This window comes from Parasteatoda tepidariorum, chromosome 2, assembly GCF_982258835.1.
Source record: "Parasteatoda tepidariorum strain Cologne lab strain chromosome 2, Ptep-v5.0, whole genome shotgun sequence".
NCBI lineage: Eukaryota > Metazoa > Arthropoda > Arachnida > Araneae > Theridiidae > Parasteatoda > Parasteatoda tepidariorum.
The window spans coordinates 48,374,808-48,395,061 of NC_141756.1; the positions used below are offsets into that span (position 1 = coordinate 48,374,808).

The 20,254-nt window shown below is 28.7% G+C and overlaps 1 protein-coding gene across 1 annotated transcript; it reads right to left on the reverse strand.

Annotated features, from left to right (window-relative positions):
• Positions 1 to 11,401: 11,401 nt before the first annotated feature.
• On the reverse strand, positions 11,402 to 15,460 carry LOC107441226 (uncharacterized). Its single transcript, XM_071178128.2, has 2 exons — positions 15,256 to 15,460; positions 11,402 to 12,015 (listed from the first exon to the last, which is right to left on the reverse strand). Exon 2 carries the CDS (start codon positions 12,007 to 12,009, stop codon positions 11,572 to 11,574), a length of 438 nt encoding a protein of 145 aa, XP_071034229.1. The 5' UTR covers positions 12,010 to 12,015; positions 15,256 to 15,460; the 3' UTR covers positions 11,402 to 11,571.
• Positions 15,461 to 20,254: the final 4,794 nt, after the last annotated feature.

Below are 20,254 nucleotides of genomic sequence, written 5' to 3' on the forward strand. Positions count from 1 at the left end.
TTTGTGTTGTTTGATGTTCTGAATTGTTAATCAAATACTTACTTCTGCTTTAAGAAATTATTGTTTATCTTAGTAAAACATCACAATTTATTTTATTTTATGGATAAATTAAATAAATTGTGATGTTTTGTGATGTTTAAATTGTGATGTAATACCCTTTTCCTTTATAAAGATAAAGGGTAGTTTCTGCTGAGCTAGTTTTCATCTATAAATTTTTGTTGCAAAATAAGCTCGAACACCGCTTAGACGGGTATTTTACAATATATTAATATAAACGATTTAACAATTAAATTTAAAAAAATTAAATTCAACAAACTAAATTTAGATATGAGTTAAATATGATCTCAGAAAGATAAGTAAAATTTATATCTCACAAAGATATGAGATAGATATCTTAAAATTAAGAAATAATAATTACGTATTAAAAATTAAGACAAAGTTATAAACAAAATAAAATTAAAATGAGTACTATTCTTGAACATTATTATATTGTTGGCAAATTTAAATTAAATAGTGTGGAAATTCTGTGTTGTTTTCAATTGTTGCTTACTTCCGTCTTAGAAAATTATTACTTAAATAAAGATGTCAATTAATTGATTTTTTATGGTTATTATAAGGAAAGGAAAAAATCAATTAATTTCAAAATTTCAATTAAAATAACAGCTACCGTGTGAGATAATTTTGAAAATTTGAATTTTTTTTTTGAAATTCATGTACACTGTAAAAAGTTTTGGATCGAATTACGGTAAGTAATACCGGCACTCATGGTGCGGGTACTTTTTACCGGAACTTGTTACGAAACAAAAAAATCTGATTTACCGTAATTCTTACAGTAATAATTACCCTAAAATCACTGAATTACTCAAATGAAATAAATATTATTGTAAAAATTATGCTGTAATATTTTATGGTAAAAATGGATTTTACGGATGATGCACCCAAAGTGCTGGAACTTTATACAGTAATTTGTTCTGAAATTTTTTAACAGTGTAATTTTGTGTCAAGAAGCATTTTTTTCAGTTAAAAAACATTAAATGTATAAACTGATTAAAAGTAGTATTAAAATTTATTATAATAATGCAATGTATTAACAGATAATTTTTGGGCTTTTTTTTTTTTCTAGAATAGAAATAGAATTTTTTTTCATTTTTCGTGAGATTTCCTAACGAAATAGTACGAAAAAACATTTGTTATTCGTGCAACTGAAGATAGTTGAAGTAGAAATATTATTTACTGACACCAAAATATAATTTTATAGCAAAATATTTCTTATTAAATATTTATCTCGAACTAATTGCAAAGAATTTTTGATAAAGTCTTGTACCTTGAAACACTTGGGACTAATGATATTTACAAATTCTGAGAACATAACAGCAGCATCAGATTTGTTTCCGATTCCTAAAATGACTTTAACCAACAAGATCGCATTCTAGGAAAAGCAAGCAAATGAAACAGTGAATGAAGGCTTTGTGAAAAAATGAAAATTTTATCACTTAAAAGTAATTTTTTTTTTTTTGTATTAGAATATCGTTTTCCTACATTCAGTTTGAGAAATTCCAATCTTTTTTCAAATTATCGATGGTTGAAAATGGTGGAGATAATTTTATTTAAAACTAAACTTAAAATCTTAATATTAAGGCATACAAATTTTAAATACATAACAAATTAGAAAGTCCACGCTATTCAGGCAACGAGACCTAACATCCACTGAAAAAGCAAGAAAGCTATGTCCAATTCCTTTGGGCACGCCTCACGGCCTACCCCCAGCTACGACCCAAGCACTTACAGGGGTTGCTCGCAGCAGAGCGACCATCTACAACGATTCACGAAGTCGATTTTGCAAAGTAGCATTTAAACGCGTCTAGCAATGCAACAGTAAAAGAAATTTGAAACGGTGAATCAAAAAAAGTTCCGGAAATGTGTTCCTGAGTTCTTTAATATTTGCTGACATTATTCCTTTTTAAATTTAATATAATTATCAGGATTATGGACTTCTTGTGTTTTCGGTTTTATCAACGAATTCATGATAATTTCTCTCAACTTAACAAAATTATTTTATCTATGTTGAATAAAATCTTTAATAATAAGCATTTGTTTTATATAAATAAAAAAATAATCTTTCTGCTTCATATTTGTGAATAAGTATTTATAAGCCTGGGTAATCCTATTAATATTGTGATCTTAATCTCTTTGTACATTGACTCATCTTCAGATCGCAATGCGTGTGAAACTCGTGTGTTCATCGTTCCTGTTTTGATTTAAGTAGGAAAGTAAGCTATCATTCAAGCGAGGCTTTATGAGAGCCATTTTTTTTATTAGTTTAGAGATTACATTTATTAAAGCAAAAATTTGTATTGATAAGTCCTGAATTTTCTATATGAATTAAAATAAAGTATCATAAAAGGGGATTAATAATTATTAATATTCATACTTCTATTGAAAAAGGTACATTAAATTGATCAAAGATTTTATTGATTTACATAAAATATAAATTGAAGAAAAATATATTTGATGACAAGATTAATGCGATAATAAATTTTTGTAATTAAATAGAAAGATGCTGCCCAAAAAATATCTGATACTTTATGCATAAAAATAGCACTTTTGATAAATAGCACAAATTGTAGAGATTGTTAATCAAAGTATTTAAAGTCTAGAGCCAATACAGCAGAAAATATAATCATTTTTTAAAAATAAACAAATTAAATATTTTAATATTTTAGAAGTTATTATATTTTATGAAACATAGTTTTCTTTTAGCTGAAATTTAGTACAGCACTAAATTACCTATTTTAATTTTCTTACACTGTACCAAAAAAAAAAATTTAAAAAGTCATGACTAATGCTTTAATAATACATTTTTTAATTACGATACTCAGTAATAATATACAATTATCCAAACTTATAGTGTATTGAACTGTACCTAAACATTAATAATTTTCCATCACATGAATATAGGTATTTTATTTCATCCATGATAGAGAAATGGAAGGGGTGGGCAAGGTGGTAATCACCCAGAGTGCCAAGTTACGGGGGTGCTGAACGAGATCCAGATTTAATGGTAATACTATTGATTATAATAATAATAATAGTTCACTAAACTATTGATTTCCTCTTTTCTTCAAATATTTTTTGTTTGGAAAATATATTTATAGGTTTTATTTCAGATATTCCAAGATAAACTTTTTTATGGTTAAAAGTTCTCCATGTAAAAGATTTAATGCAAGACAGAGGGAGGAGTGATCTTAGAGAGTGAAAATGTGGACTTGCGTCTCTTTTTATTTAACCCTGGAATTTATTCTTTTCAATTTAGTGAGTTATGTCATATTAGTTTTATGAAGTTAGTTTTAAAAAAAAGAAATAGAAATTCTTTTTAATTGAAACATCATTTTGTAATATGGGTAAGCAATCAGAAAATTTTGCTTTTCAATCAAAGAATGAAAGAAAAATTGCAAATGGATGATTTTTTTGACGCTATATCACAATGTGTCCTTCATTATTTTCCAATATTTGGACTTATTTGTTTTTCTCTCCTTCTTTTTCGAAATAAAAGTCTTTAGAAATTGAATATCGAATTTTAAAAACGTATATATGTAAAATATATTGCATATATTTAAAATGTATATATTACAAATTCGACCGATTTCATTCAAATTTTGTATTTCGTTATATAAAACTACACTCTTTAAAATGAAGCAACAGATTGCAATCAATTCAAAAGCATTTTGACTATCATATTAAATAAAATAACTAAAAAAATAAATAGACATAATTATTTTTTTTAGTTAATGAATTTTATAATTATGGCAAAATTGAATTAAGGAAGCCATTTTTAGCATCGATCGGGTGTGAAAACATCTTCCGCCAGTACAGACCCCATCTAAGTCAAAAGACAATGAAAATAGAGAGCGCGTTCATAGAAAGCTGGAAGCTAAGTCATTTTTTCTATCATTAGATGCTTAACACAACAGCGGATGGCCAATAATCTTACAGTGATATACGTGTAGTGAACACTTTATGAAGTTATTTAGTTATTATACTTCAGCCGAGAGGGCTAATAAGTCAATCTCAATATCGACTGAACCGGGTTCGAATCCCAGCGTTGACACCACAATATTTTTTCCTTTCATTTAACACATAAGGAGTTTACTGTGTCCTGCTCTCCTCAACAGTCTCTGACGATAGATGACACCAAGATAAACTAATTTAGCCATATTCCACGGTTCATTTGACAAAACATAACTCTACCTCAACCTAACTCCATTGCATAACGGAACTCTGAAATCGGGTTCATCCAATTTACGGTTTGAAATCCATGTTAGTTGTAAATGATGACAAAACTAAGTAGTTTCGTATTTACGATATTTTTGTAAATGGTTTAAAACCCTTTAAGGTAAAAAATGCTACTAACTATAAACTTTAACTGTTAATTTGAATGACAGACTGCTGCCAGTTATGCTCTACTGGAATTTTAGATTATAAATACTCACAGATTATAAATACTCACTAATCATTCGTTATTGATTGTTTAAAAGAAAACTTTTACAAATATATAGCGTATTATCATTCAAATTATATTAGTCTTTTTAATGAATGTGCAATTATGTTACAACAGCAAAATATACCAGGAATGGAAAAAAATTATTTGCGGTGACTATAGAATCCCTTTCTGGGCCAATGGTCAAGAAAAATATCCTGAAGGATGGTTGTCTGAAAGTACACAAGCTAAAAGACTTCACGTTCTTTACTCATCAACAAGAAACATATCCAATTAGCCTTTTATGAGGCCATGATAAGCATAATTTCCACCAACTTCATTAATTTTTAAATGTCAATGAAATTTTTTTTCCAACTATGATTTGTGAAGCAAAAGTACTTTTAGCTTCAAAAAACACATAAAAAATATCAATAAAGTACTTGTGCTTTATGCGTTCATTTATTTGATAATTCCTCACCGAGTTTACTTGTTATTATTAACACAGAGTTTTTAAATTCGGCAATTTATAAGCACAGAAATACAAGTGTATGATCAATTTTTAACAGCAGGCAACATTTTGAAAATCTTACCAAAAAATTGTCTTAAAAATGAAATTAATTTTTGGTATAAAGTTAAATTTTTTTTATTTTATATATAATTCAATCTCCACTACAAGAATATTCTAATATTACTAGAAAAAAAGAATGGCCCTACAAAGGGTAATGCAGATGTAACATACTTGCTTGTTGACTATTTATGGACTAAAGATGGATGAACCAAGCGCAGTAAATTTTATACTATTTACTTTTATAACCGTCGTTGAACTGACACAATTTTTGGGTTTTCGATTACTAATGTTCAATTCCATAGCCGTGTAATTTTGAATCGAATCCAGAAGACAAGGAAACTCCTGGATCAACTATTGGGCGAAATTTGCCTTCGTGGAGGACTTTTTTGATGGAACTAACCCAGCGTTACATGGAGAGGAAAACCGCGAAAACCTCCCATGGTTAGCCAGATGGCAAGGGGACTCTAACCCATGATCCATCTACCACTGAGGATATTTCACGTCAGCACTGTGGTTGGTTCGAGCCGGGTGCAGAATTCGAATAAACCAGTCATCGCTGGGATTCGAACCCGGTTCACCTCATTGGGAGGAGAGCGCTCTATCTCCTGAGTCACCACGGCGCAAATGCAGTAAATGTGGCAAATGGCTCATGAGTTTTACGCTGGTACTGTCGAGATTAATCGCAGGTTTTAATGTGATTTGTGTTTATGCCCGATTTAGCATTTATTCATAGGGCACGATTTGAAGCTTTGAATGTTAAAATCTTATATGAAGTGCATGTCAAACTCGAATATTGTAGAATAACAGCGAAAAGTGCAAAAATGAATGTCTAATATTATAAATATGAATTGAATAACAATTGAATTCCTAATCTTCGTCCCCAATTTTATACTTAATTTCGGAAGTAAAAATTTTAAAATTCAGGGTACTTCTGAAAATTTAAATCATGACTTTCCTTAAAAAGGAAAAACTAGATTAGTATAAACATTCACTGGAAAATTAGCGAAATACCTTCATTTTTAAAAGTAATGTAAACCATTTATTTTATGGTGGCTAAATTCCCGATCTTCATCCGGGGTAAAAAAAAAATTGTAAATCAGTACTAATTACACTTAAATAATGCTCAAAACTGACAGACTTATACCAACGCAGTAAATGAAGCTAAAATAATTCCAATTGAATTAATTTATTGTTTTTTGTCCATACGTTTGTTACCTTTACGTTATTAGATTGAGTAAAACATATGCTTAGTAATTCAGCCAATCAAAATGAGGATTAACTGTATTCATTATCATTGGGGTCAATATTATTCAGATAGCATGATCGAGCCTAACTCATGATAGCCAAAATTTGCCTCAATCAAGCCATTTTTCTCGGTTTTATCACTTTCGAGGGGATTAAAAATCCTCATTCCGCAGTGTCTATTATAAAACTTCATAGTATTGATGTAGTTTTAATCGGCACCAAATATATCTATATAATATTTTGTGCCTATATTGGTAGCTACTAAAGCTGGAGTAAATTTTGAGAAGACCAGTAGTACCTCTCACAAAAATTAAGCATCATTGGCGACAACAATAGCGTGGCGATTTTTTATGTTTCTTTTAAACTAATGAGCACCATTTCTCTACTAATTTTGCGAATAACAAATAATTAAATATTATAAAAACGTACAATTAACTTCTTTTTTTTTAATCATGAGAGCTGTAAGCTAGCAAATGTTAATGATGTTACAAATATTTGAAAATAAAATAGAACCATCCATAGTTTACTTAAAACAATGAGTAATGCTAAATCAGTGTGTAAATTCCATTTTTTACATGTCTTTTCTGAACGATCTGTTTTTGAACGAATTTTATGACTGAGTGTTAAAATTTCCCCTTGCAGTCACTTTCTAAATTTTCGAACGATAGAACAAACGATTCTGTAGTTAGAGACAGAGAGAGACACACACGAACTCTTCATTTTAATATTACAGAGTAGCTGAGTATCCGCTCTTCCTACAGGTTGAAAAAAGGAGGAAAATAATCATTAAATCAATACTGAACACTGAACATGCGCAGAACTGAAATCCAATTAATACTGTTGAAGTGTTTATTTATTTATTTTAGTTATTAATTGCTTCTTTTCAGGTGACTTTGCGTTATTACAATCAGCAAAACACGTTTTTAGAAGTTCATCGCATCAAAATAAAGAAAAACTGTATGCAGTATTATTTGGCGTAATACTTTTCCTCGAGATCCATGATCAAAATTTACCACTATCTACAAATTTTACTCCAGTATTTATCCTTTTAAAGGAACCTAAAAACCTAGTTCCCCAGTATATATATTAAAACTGTAAAGCATTGCAGTTTTAAACAGTACCAAACATGCTAATATAACATATAATACTTGAATTAGTGTAATTTGTACATATTACTACTGCACCAATTCCCATAGCACCAGTTGTGCATCTTATGAAAATTAATTAAGCATCATTGGAGACAATAATAGCGTGACAATTTTTTATGTTTCTCCTAAACAGTTTAATACAGTTTCTGTATTAATTTCGAATAATAATTAATTAATGAAAAAAATTCCTCAGTATATTTTTTTAATTTCAGTTAGCACCCCTTTCCAAATTTAATTGAACATCATTGGCGTAATGGTGATTACGCAATGATGGTATTGCAATGGAGAATTTTTACGTTTCGCTAAAAGAAATAGTAATATTTCTCCATTAATTTTGCTTTTAGCAATAGTTAATTTTTTTTTACTTCGATGAGTACACATTGCCAAAGTAATTTAATCATCATTGGAGGCAATTTTTTACCATTCCCCTGGATAAATAAATACCATTTCTCCATCAGTTTTGCCATTAAGTACATAGTTTTTTATTTCAATAATTAACTAACCGTCATTAGCATTAATAATAATTTGGATATTTTTCACGCTTCTCCTAAACGAATTAATACCATTTATGCCTTAATTTTGCCTCCCCGTACATAATTTATTTTTTTAATGTAATTTTCTTTGATTTTAAGTTATTTAGTTTTATAGAAACGTGTTTTAAAAGCATAACTATAAACATGACACGTAGTTTCAGATAACTTCAGACATAACGAATTAAAAATATTTAAATATTAAAGAACATGATGTAAACTTCCTTTTTGAGTAATGAGAACTATATAGCTCGCAAACATTACTGATGGTTGCTATTTTATACCTCTCATAGGATAATAATAATAGCAATAGAATAATAATAATAATAATAGAATAATAATAATACCAAGAGAAATAGGAAACTGTATTCATTTCACGAAATTTTTGCTTTTATAAGCTTGTTCTTCTTTGTCAAAATTGGATGCTTGCAACTCGAGAAGAAGACGATCACTTATACACAGACACGTGACCTATGATCTCAGCGCCAGCTGATCGTATATAAACAATATGGTGTGTTAAAGTCGACGTTTCTCCAAGTTGAAGTTGCGTTTCTCCACATAAGTTACAATGTCAATTAACATTAAAATAATTAAGTAAAACTCCTTGTCGCACATTGAATGTATTAAAATGTGATTCCTTCTCGTCTACATCTCTTTTTAGATTTATTTTTTGTTTGCGAATTTTATTGTAACCGTGACATATTTTTGCTTTTAAATTGCCCGGCAGCTTCAATACATAATTAGTTTGTTTATGTTCTACATAGCTTTGTGCCTGTCTTTGTGTTAACTAAGAAATGTATAGTGAAAGAATTGAAATCTTTGTGAATCGATACTTGGTGAGCTTGGTTTACTCGAAATAGAATGGAAAGAACAGTTGCCAACATAAACAAATGCCCCGTTTCAACAGCTAATCAGAATCAAGATACCCACACTACGCCATTTGTAGGTATCGCATTGAAAGTAATAAACAAATAAATCAGAAGATAATTGGGTACTTGCACTGCAGGAAGAAGAAGAAGGTTACAGATAATCACCCTTTTGCCCTATGACGCCAGAGCTAGTTGATCGTTTATAAGCATAATGGTTCGTTGAAGTTGAGCTACGTTTCTTCACATAAGTTAGATTGTTAACTAAATACAGTGCCGTATCACGCACAGAATTCATTGAAATATAATTCTTTCTTGTGTACGTCTTTTATTTAGATTTGTTTATTTTATTGCAATATATTTCTGTTTTGTGTACCTGGTAACTTCGATGCATAATTAGTTTATGGTCTACATGAATTCGTGCCTGTCTTTTTGTTAAGCAAGAAATATGCAGGGAAAGAATTGAAATCTTTGCTGAAGAATCTTTGTGAAAGAATATAGAATGTGTGACTTAAAGGAATTGATACTTGGCGTGCTTAGTTTTTTTCGAAATAGAATGGAGAGAACAGTTGCTAGCGTAAATAAATATCACGTTTCAACGACCAATCAGGATGGAAATACCCACACTACGTCACTTGCAGGCATCTCATTGGCGAAAAATTTTAAACGGTATGCCACAAGGTTTATTTTGCAAATCATCTGTCCAAGCAAAAAGTGTTGTTATGAAAAATAGATAGGATTATAAATTTTCTTTCAACTAACTTAAATGTGCTGATAGTGTCAACGATTTAGAATAGTTTTTTTTTTTTGTAAAATATAAAAATTCGACTTAAAGAAATGCGAAAGTACCAGGATTAAGCTCTCTGCTTATGAGAATAATGAGTAGAATTTGTGCTACCCTAAATATAGAAATTTAGTTTGCCAAAAACTGTGATGTTGAAAAAAAACTGCTTTTACTGGTAGATAAATCAAAGGTTAGAGTCTTGATGCCTTTGGAAAAAGTTGACAAATATGTTATGTAACACTTTGAAAAAAGAGTTGCACAAAGACGCTGCTTCTTCTAAATGCTGACATCAACAAAGTACAGAAGATAAGTTTGTCTTTGTAACTGATAAATTACATAAAAGTTTATTGAAACTGCAAATCGAGAGGAAATGAAGTGATTATGCCTAACTATGAGATTTAAATCAGATTTATTCGGATACCTTCAAAAATGTGTGTCGAACCTAATTGGCTTCTAAATCAGCAAATGCCCCAATTTATCTACAATGATGTCACTTGCAGGCATCCAATTAAAATCTAAATTATATACAAAATGATAAAATGAGAGATATGAACTATATTCATAAAATAGAAGTGAGAATTAGAAGTATATTTAAAGAAAATGATTGTGAAACTGTCTTTTTTCTTCGAATAAATCGATTTCATTAACAAAGATATTTCTGCTTAAAACTTTTCTTTCCTCTTTTTGTTAAAAACAACGACATTTCAGAGAAAAATAATGGATATTTTGAAGCAATTTCGAAAATAAGTAATAAGGAGGAACATTTGAATAGCCATATAGTAAAATAAATATTGCTTTCTGTATTGTAGTAAACTTTGGTATCTTAATAGCCTAAAAATAAGAGACAACAGAAATTCTCTTTTCATTTTATTATATTTTTTCGATACACAAACTAAATGCAACTATAAAAACAACATTGTTATCATAATAATATTTGTACCATATATATTATAACATGCCAAATCACCATCTCATGCATAGTTGCATAAATTTACATGTGAATTATTTACAATTGCGAAGTTTTATATTTACAAACTCACAAAAGAGCATATTTACAGATCTACTATATACAACTCTTACAACTACTTTTATTTAATATGATAAGTTTTCAATATGATATATTTATTGACCATTTAATTCAATTACAAAAATGCTTTTCCTAACGTGTTAAAGATATTGTGAAATTTTAAATTATTTAATTACTGATTTAAGAGAGATCAGTAGAAATAAAAATTTAGAATCCGAGTAAATTTCTTTAACATTAATAAAAAAAAACCCGATATATATATATTTCTGTCAAATATAGATACAAAAAATAGAAAGAAATGTAAAAAAAAAAAAAATGCAAAAAAAAAAAAAAAGAAAAAGAAAAAAAGAAATTATACAAAAAGGATATAAAAAGTTAGAATATGCATTGACCTTTCGAGTAAAGCGGGAGACCTGTTTTTTTTCTGTCACAAATAGATATGAAAACATAAATTTCAATAGAGAGCAATGTTAAAAATAGATATTTCTATTCATATATATAAATAAACATAAAAATTGAGAATATGTGTTAGAACATACAACTTTTGTAAGAAGTGAAAAAGATATTTTTTTCTGTCAAAAAAAAAAAACGATTATTAATAAAAAAAAAATAATTTAAGCATTAATTACCAATTTTTTAATTCTCTCTAAAAGGAATAATATGTATACTAATTAGCGCTTCACCTTAATATATCCCAATTAAAAGATTTACTAAATTATTAAAACTGAGATTAAAGAGCAAGGATGAGCCGATTTACTCCAAACTAGCTTAATGTTTAAACCTTATTGCTCTAATATTATATCTTTTAATTCAGTTTATAGCTTTTAAGAAGCAATGAGAGCCAAGCGTAATGACTCAATTCGTAAAAACCTATGCTAGGATGAAAAATATATATCTATGTATTTGAATTCAGCTCAAATAAGTGCTCAAGGGCCCATCATGGGTGGTACAAAAGCCATGGGTTGAGGTTCGAATCCAATATAACCAGCTGCTGAAGCTGCTCCGTAAGGCATTGGGGGTACAGGGATGGACTGAGAGGAAGCAGGGTACATTTGAGGATATTCCACAGAAGAGGAATAGGTTGTTGCGGCTCCAGCTGTCTGGGCGGTGTATCCAGCCATAGGAGCGGGTACTTGCATTTCAACAATTCCTGATCCAGAGTGGTGATGGTGCCCATGATGATGATGTCCATGGTGATGGTGATGCTGCTTTTTACGTAACAATTTTGCTAGGATACCAGCAGCTAACAAAAGTTCAATACCTTGATTGTTGTGATGGTGTCGTCCGGCCATAACCTGAGTGATGAAATCTCCAGAGAGAACGCAGCAAGCTACTAACAAAGCGAATAAAGTTCTGGAGTTCATTTTTTCCTAAGCAAAAGAAACGAAAAAAGGTTAATTATTCTTTTCTTTAAATTTCACTAAAACATCTGTATTGGAGAAGTTGTTTCAGCCGTTTTATAACTTTTGATGCATCGGTATATTTTGCAAGAGCAAATATAAATTAAAATGTCTTGTGTATGGAATAAGTTATCAAAAATGTAACGAGAAAGGAAAAGTTTATAAGCACAGAAAGTTTCTCAATAGTTGCACTTAATTTATCAAAAATGAAGAAAAAAAGTATGTATATTAGGGATAATAGATCAATATTTAAACAACAAAAAACGCATTATGATTAGTACGTTATGGTAAAAAAATATTATTACGTGTTATCACGTTAAAAAAAGGGTTAAAATATTATGATAAGAAAAGCGGTTGTACAAAACACCAAGAACAGTTCTATTGCTAGTAAAAACAATTAGGATTTAAAAGAGTTTTATTAGAAAGAACGCCAAAATTCTACCTGAATATATAGATCATATAAAATAACAGATCAAAGTTAAATATTTGCTGAAATATTTTGCTGTTTTGCACACCCACTTTTCTGAATAGTTATCTGTCAGATTTCAATAGCGTTTTTCCCTTTTTAAAATTAAACAGCAACCCCTAATGAGTATGCGTTAATTTTGTTTCTTTAAGTAATTCTTATCATATAGGACAGTCTGTCTGGAACAATCTATGTATTTATATTATTTTTTTTCTCCAAAAAATTGTTGGTGGAAATAGATTTTTCTTTTTAGTAGAATCAGTTAAATTCCTTTAATTTTTGGAGGTAAAAGATATTTAGTTTCATTAATTTCATCAAAATAGAATAGTTGCTGATATTGAAATTAAGTTCAATTACTGACATTATATAAAACCAATTTTCATTGTCATTTCCAGGATTTTAATAAACAACATCTAAATACTCATGAACAAAAATTACTTTCAACTTCGAAACAAATTTGAGTTTCAGAACAACAAAGAATTGAAATTAATTTTTCATACGAATCAATTATTTGTACTTGTATTACTTGTAAAAACATTTTACAAAGACGTATACATTTTTATTTAGGTATTTTATGCTTTTATCTACTACAATGATATAATTCAAGCTAAATTGGTTGGACGGATCAATCTAGTAGTCCGACGTAACGGACATAAACTACGCAATGAGAGATATTGAAAAAGGTCACTGCGTCCAGCCTACTAAACTGGACAGTGAGCGTTATGTGAAAAATGTCAATACGTTCGCACTTCTGAGGGATTGGATTTCTCGCTAATGGTACCCTGTGCAGATGCCTTCTCTCATCTAGAAGATGTTGACTTAACTGATTTAAATATAGAAAATATTTTAAAATTTGACAGCCAGGAAAATACCGTCAATCTGCAGTATTTGAAACTCCGTTAATGAAATTTTTGTATAATTCAAATATCAGTTGTCTTCGATTCATTAAAACTTTAATTCAATGTACGATTACTAGCTGCATCAAACATGCAGCAAAATACAGTTTTTTAAGAAAATTTGTAAATGTAACAAACAAAAGTTGAATTTAAAGTGATAATGCACATAAATTTGAAATAAGCTGATAGTAAACCAAAAAGTAAAAAGTGATCAGTCTCCTAAATTTTAATTATAAAAAATTCATAAATTTGCATATTATTTCAAATAAATATTTCAATTTTTTTTATTTTTTTCGGAATATAGATTTATTTACTGAAAGTGAAAACTGAGAGAAAAATTCTAATTTGCACACCTGTTCCAGAATGCTAACAATTGGTTTTAAATTACATATTAATTTAACTACGCAAATCATTTTTTTAGTACATTCCCATTCAAAATATGTATAAACTGGCTTAAATGTATAGGAATAAGTTTATAATTGACTATTTTTAAACGCAATATACAATAAAAAATAAAAAATAAGGAAACTTAATGCAGCTCCATCTGAACAAGTGGCACTTTGGAGAAAAAATCGCCAATGCTACTATAATTATGATGAAGAAAATAATCTTTTGAAATGAAAGCTGTCCGTGCATATCATTAGGTATCGTAGTTGTAAGTAAATATGTACGTTCTATAGCAAAATATTACTGTTATTTTCAATACAACACATTTCGAAACATTATTCAGGTAATACAGAGTGCTCTTATTTTTAAGAAAAACATTACTGCGATCATTTAAAAACAATGCAGATGGCAATTTACAGTATCTTAAACTTTTGTCCAGATATTTAAAATAGTTTCGTTTCTAAGTAATACTGGTCCCGCAAAATTTAATTAAAAAAGTAATTTTATTCATTGTTGAAAAAGATCTATTTGCTTTTTTTATGCTTATATTTGTTCTAAAATATTACAATTTAAAGGGAAGAAAATTATTTCGCTAATAGCGTATCTATAATAAATAAAGAAATTGAGTGCTTCTGAAAACGTCAATTATTTTGTAATTAAATTAATTAATAATTTTAAAATAGTAAATATTTAATTGAGATAAAAAAACTGCAAAACATTTGTTTTTCATAAGTCTGATGATATTACATTGCAATAAAGAGTTTTCAGAAACTTATAAAAAGAGACATATTCTATTATGATAATTTAAAGCATTATTTTTATTGTAATGCGAAAATATCTTTATTGTTTTAATAAAATAGTTTTAAAATTGCATTTCGTTGCGACAATTCCAAACTTCTACTGAAAATTTTATTTAAACGTTATTGACGAATGAAGTTTTGATAATATATTTCGAATAAAAACTTTGAGTTATGAAATTAATCTCTTTTAAAATTAAAAGCCTGATTCTCACTTGTATTTCATTTGTTGGGTAACAACATATATCAAGAATAATTTAATGAATAGTTAAGTATTATTTTGTATTTATTTATTTTAAATTCAAAATTTGTCATATGTAATACTCCAAACAAATTAAAGATTAATGTTCTTTTTTTAAAAAAAATATTAGCTTTTTGAAGACATGTTTATTAAAGTAATAGAAACAAATGGAGAAACTTTTAAGAAATCTTTGATTGTTTAGTGTGCCTTACAGAAGCGAGTATATTTATATGTTTTAAACAAATTATATCCTTATTACCACGTTTTTTATATACATTACAGTTTTAAAGGCTCAATAAAATGAAAAATTGATTGCCTTAAATAGAACCGATTTTTTTTATGAACATTGAACAAGTATAGTTCGATTATCTCTTTGTTTTCACTTTTAGTTAAAACTACATTCGTTCGTAAATATTTACTTACTTTGTAAAGGTTATCCGAACTTGGCTACTGCACAAATATCCAAATGAAAACTGATTTAAGTTTTTTTCCCTCAAAAGTTTAAAAAGTAGTATTTATATGAACGACACCTCCCCCTTCCTCTTTAAAAATACATGCCACTCCTTATTAAGGAAAGGTGCAGTGTTAAATTGCGGGTCTTTAGACGACAAAGGGATTTGAATAGAGGATTTAGATACCAGTTAGTAACTTATTTAGCGAACCCGCGGGCCACATAAGTGCTCAACGTTCCGATCTGTCGGCTACACTTCACCCAACGCTATTTTTGGGAATTGTTAGAATTAAGGAAAGGGTTTAAGTAGATACGTTTTAGAACGACATGTCATGCTAATACTTTCACTTTTCGGTGTTTTTACTTTTCCTAAATCGATTTATGAGATATTGATGGGAAACGAAATAAAAGGGGAATGCGTTTTTAAGATAATTTTCAGGAAATAAATTATGTGAGAAAATGTCGTGTTATAGATTGTCCTGCGATGCATTTTATAGATAAAAATTAAGTGTGTTTCCTCTAACTAGAATTTGTTGAAAATGACATTGTTAATAAAATTTATTGAAGAAATACGCAGCATGTATAATTGGATAGCTGTCATCAATTCTAATTTAAACTATTTTATGTGTTTAAAAATTAAGTTGTTTACAAAATTTATTGGGAAAATATGTCATTGGATAGCTGTCATAAATTTTACTACTATTTTTTATAAATTATTTTATCTGCTTAAAAGCGATATTGTTTATAAAATTGTCAGTAGTGTAAACGAGTTTAAAAATATTATTTCACCACGTAAGAAACTTCTGGATAACTGTCATCAATTTTACTACATTTTTATTAACTTGTTAAGTGCTTGAAAATTACAATATTTATAAGTTTTTTGGCTGACTAAATCAATATCAACACATAAGAAAAGTTTAAATAATTGTCATCAATTTTAATAAATTTTTTATTAACTAGTTTATGTGCTTAAAAGCGATATTGTTTATAAAATTATTAGAAGATTAACGAATTTTCCATATTATTTCAAGGCGTAAAATTTTTTTTAATAACTGTCACCAATTTTACTACATATTTTCATTAACTAGTTTATATGCTCACAAACAAGACTGTTTATTAAATTTTTAGGGGACTAAACGAATTTTTAATATTATTTCAGAAAGTAGGAAACGTTTCGATAATTGTCATCAATTTTACTGCATTTTTTTAACTAGTTTGGGTTCTTAAAAACGACATTGCTTTTAAAATTTTTAGCTGTCTTAATGAGTTTAAAAATATTATTCCAATACGTAGGAAAGGTTTGAATACCTGTCATAATTTTGTTACTTTTTTATTAACTAGTTTAAGAGCCTAAATTATTTTTTGATATATTTGAGAGAGATTTTGATAGTTAAAACGAGATTTCAATATTATTTCAGCAAGTAAGAAAAGCTTGAATAATTATCAACAATTTTACTATACATTGTCAACTAGCTAGTTCATGATGTAAAGAACGAAATTGTTTATAAAACTTTAAGTAGAAAAATTGAGCTTTCAATGTTATTTCAACTTCTAAGAAGAAGTTTGGATAACCATCGTAAACTTTACCAATATTATTAACTAGTTTTTGATCTAGTAATCTTATAATAGAAGTTCTGATAAATTTCCTTCTAGTTAAAGAGCCTAAATCCCTCCAGATTATTCTACCTGAGGAAAATGCTAGTTTCAATCGTTTTCTAACTGCTATAGTAAAAATTTATCTCCAAATTACTACAATGGAAGCTTATTGTCTGTCAAATTTTTTATCACTTTCCAACTAGCTAGAGTGCTTAAATTTTACCTGGATATCTGTGCTGGATGACAATAACAGTTTTAATAGCTTCCTGAGTGCTAGAAAAAAATTTGATTGAGATATTATTGGCCAATTGAAATTTATCTTTCATGAAATTCTGCCTAATTCCCTACTAGTTGCAATGCTCAAATTTGAATGGAAGCTCTGTAAACGATACCATTATAAGTTATAGTTGTTAGCAGAAAGAAAGAAACAAAATTCATAGCCAATCCAAATTTTGGCAAGAAGAAAAAGTGTTTCATAAATTTTCATTGAAAAAGTTTGACTTCTGAAATCCTTAAAAAAAATTTTTTTGACTCTTTCTTTTCTAAAATTTCACTTTAATTTCAAATTTTAATTCTTTTAGTTGCATTTTTTTTTACATTTTGAAAAAAAAGGATTTCAGTATCTTATTTCTAAGCATTGCTCACATCCCTTTTCCACCTTGTCAGAAAAAATAAGCAAACCACAAACCAGGATTCAGAGGGAAAGGCCCTGAACTATCATACTAAAAAACTCAGTTTCAATTTCTAGTAGCGGCTTGAAGTCTAATCAGATTCTGAGAGATGAGTACCAGCTATTCTGAGAATTAAAGGCAATGCTGATCACATTGTCATAATCATGCCGTTGGTCTTGAAATTGTGGAGCCTTTAGGAGGAATTGTAACTCCCCCTGATCCACTACGGGCTGTTGCAGAAATGCTTTAAAAACATGTAGCTGTAGAAAAATTTACAAGGATTATGACGGAATAAATATACCATTGGAAAATTATCAATGGTAAAACTTGTAGCAAAACATACAGTGCGAGTAAACCTGCTGCCCAATTAAATGTAATTGTAGCGATGGAATTTGACTTGTTAATGAAGTCATTTACACACGATTTTTTCCTTTTACGACTGCTAATGTTCAACTACTTAGCCTTGCAATTTTGAACCCAATCCAGAAGACAAGAGAACTGCCTGGATTAAGTAATAAGAGAACATTATCTTCATGAAGGACTTTTTGATGGAACTAACTCGTATTTGCTTTACACGAAGAGGAAGATCAGGAGAACCTCCCACGGTAAGCCTGATGGTAAGGGAACTCTAACCCATGATCCATCTACCACTGAGTACATTTTACGACAGCACTGCGGTCTGTGCAAGCTGGATGCGGAATTCGTATCGATCAGCCATCGCCGGGATTCATTCGGACCCGGTTCTTCTCATTGGAAGGCGAAGGCTCTATCCCCTGAGCTTTCCCGGATCTTTTTTAAGTATAAGTATAGACGATTTATATATGATATTCCATATAACTTTTTGGTAGAAAAATTCATTATTCTCTACAGAAATCTTTATTTTATAAGCTCTCGCTTGAGTTGATGGTAAAAGAAACAAAAAGGAAAGATATTATATGTTGCCAAATATAAATCTTGGCATTTGTATTGAAATTTTTATTAAATAAAAGAACTAAACACAAAAGAATCAAAATCGTTTGCTATTTGAGCTGTTGTAAGAATCGTTCACGAGTAAAATTACTAATTTGTTATTTCTACCTACTTTAGTCATACGATCTGTATTCCTTAGATTTTTTTTTAGAGTAAAGAAGAATATAGTAAAAACTTTATATGAAGGAAAATAATTTAACAAGTGTTTACTAAATAAAATGGATATTAACAAGATAAAAAATTTTACGTTATCTTAAACTTAATTAGCACTGTTTAAATTATCGCCTTAAAGTTACCTAATTATCGATTAAAATTACCTAATTTTACCTCATTTACCAATTAGCATAGATATAAAAATCATATTTTATTTAACCGAATAAACTGTTTTTATGCCATGCTCTAAGGATTCATGATAAATTACCAATTTTTTTAAATGTAATGAACTTATATTTTATTATTAATTTCAACAAAATCATTACCGTAGCCCTTAAGTAAAAATTACCTTATTTTTTGCATTCCCATAGAGAGTTACGCAAGAAATTTGACGATATTCTGGCAGTTTTGACTATTGTCCGTATTTTTTTTCTCAGAGTAAAGTTATGTAATGCTCTAAAGTATTGTTTCAATATTACTTTTTTAACAGTTCTCAAATCAGTTAAATCTAACATATTCTAATAAAGATTTTATTTATTGCTAATTAACAATTTCTTCTAATTATTGCTAGCGTAAAAATTAACTAGTTTTGATTTTGATTATCGAAGGGAATTTGTTGTTTCAAAGTTGTATTGAGAAATAGTGTGAGGCAAGGTTTATTTATAATTCCAAAAAAAAAAAATAGAAAAGAAAAGAAAAAGAAACCTAAACGGGGAGGAGTATTTTTTTAAAAAATCCAGATTTAAAAATAATTTTTGAAAATCAGAACTTTACCACGCGTTTAAAACGTTAAAAATTAAGGTCAAGATTCCTGACTGTAGGAAAATCATATAACTTTTTTTGAATAATATACAGAATGGGAAAATATTGGGTCTTCTAATGTATTTTACGTTTATTTGTATTAGTTAAACAAGTATTTGTTACGCGTTTTGAAACATTTCCTTTCCCTTGTTCCTTAATTGATATTAGATGAAATGCGTTTCCTTTATAAGAATTTTTATTAAAGCAATCATTATACTTTCCCTGCATCATATAATCTTATGCTCAATGCACATCCTCGGAAGAAGGAAGCGATTAAATAAATCAATTAGTTCCCATAAATACATTCATTATTCATTTAATAAAAGTCGAAATGATTACTTGCCTTTACTCAATCAAAACTTGAAATTAATTTCGGCAAATTATATAAGTCCCTCTTAAAAAATTACTCGATCCATCTTAGACAGATTTGGATTTACAAAACCATAATTTTTTATCAAATTGTAAAGTTTAAGATTCCATCACATTAAAATAATTTAGTAATCTTATAAAACTTAAAAAGATATGATAATTACAATATTTTTTACTTCTAAATTGCAAAGAAAAATATTTTTTTTTTATTCTGATATCTTTTGGTTTACAGTGATGACTTATAGTGCATAATATTTTAACTCAGAAAAAAATGTCCCTATTTAATGCTTGCTTGTTTTTTAATACATTTTTCTGTTCCGTTATAAAGGGCAATGGTTCCACGTTATCTATGGAAAGATTAAATCTGTTTTTTGAAGGCTTCGTCGTAAGATGAAATGATGCTTTTCTTGCG

What these genes read in the sequence shown, in the direction of transcription:
- LOC107441226 (XM_071178128.2), bottom strand. Translation starts at nt 12,009, where the DNA reads ATGAACTCCAGAACTTTATTCGCTTTGTTAGTAGCTTGCTGCGTTCTC.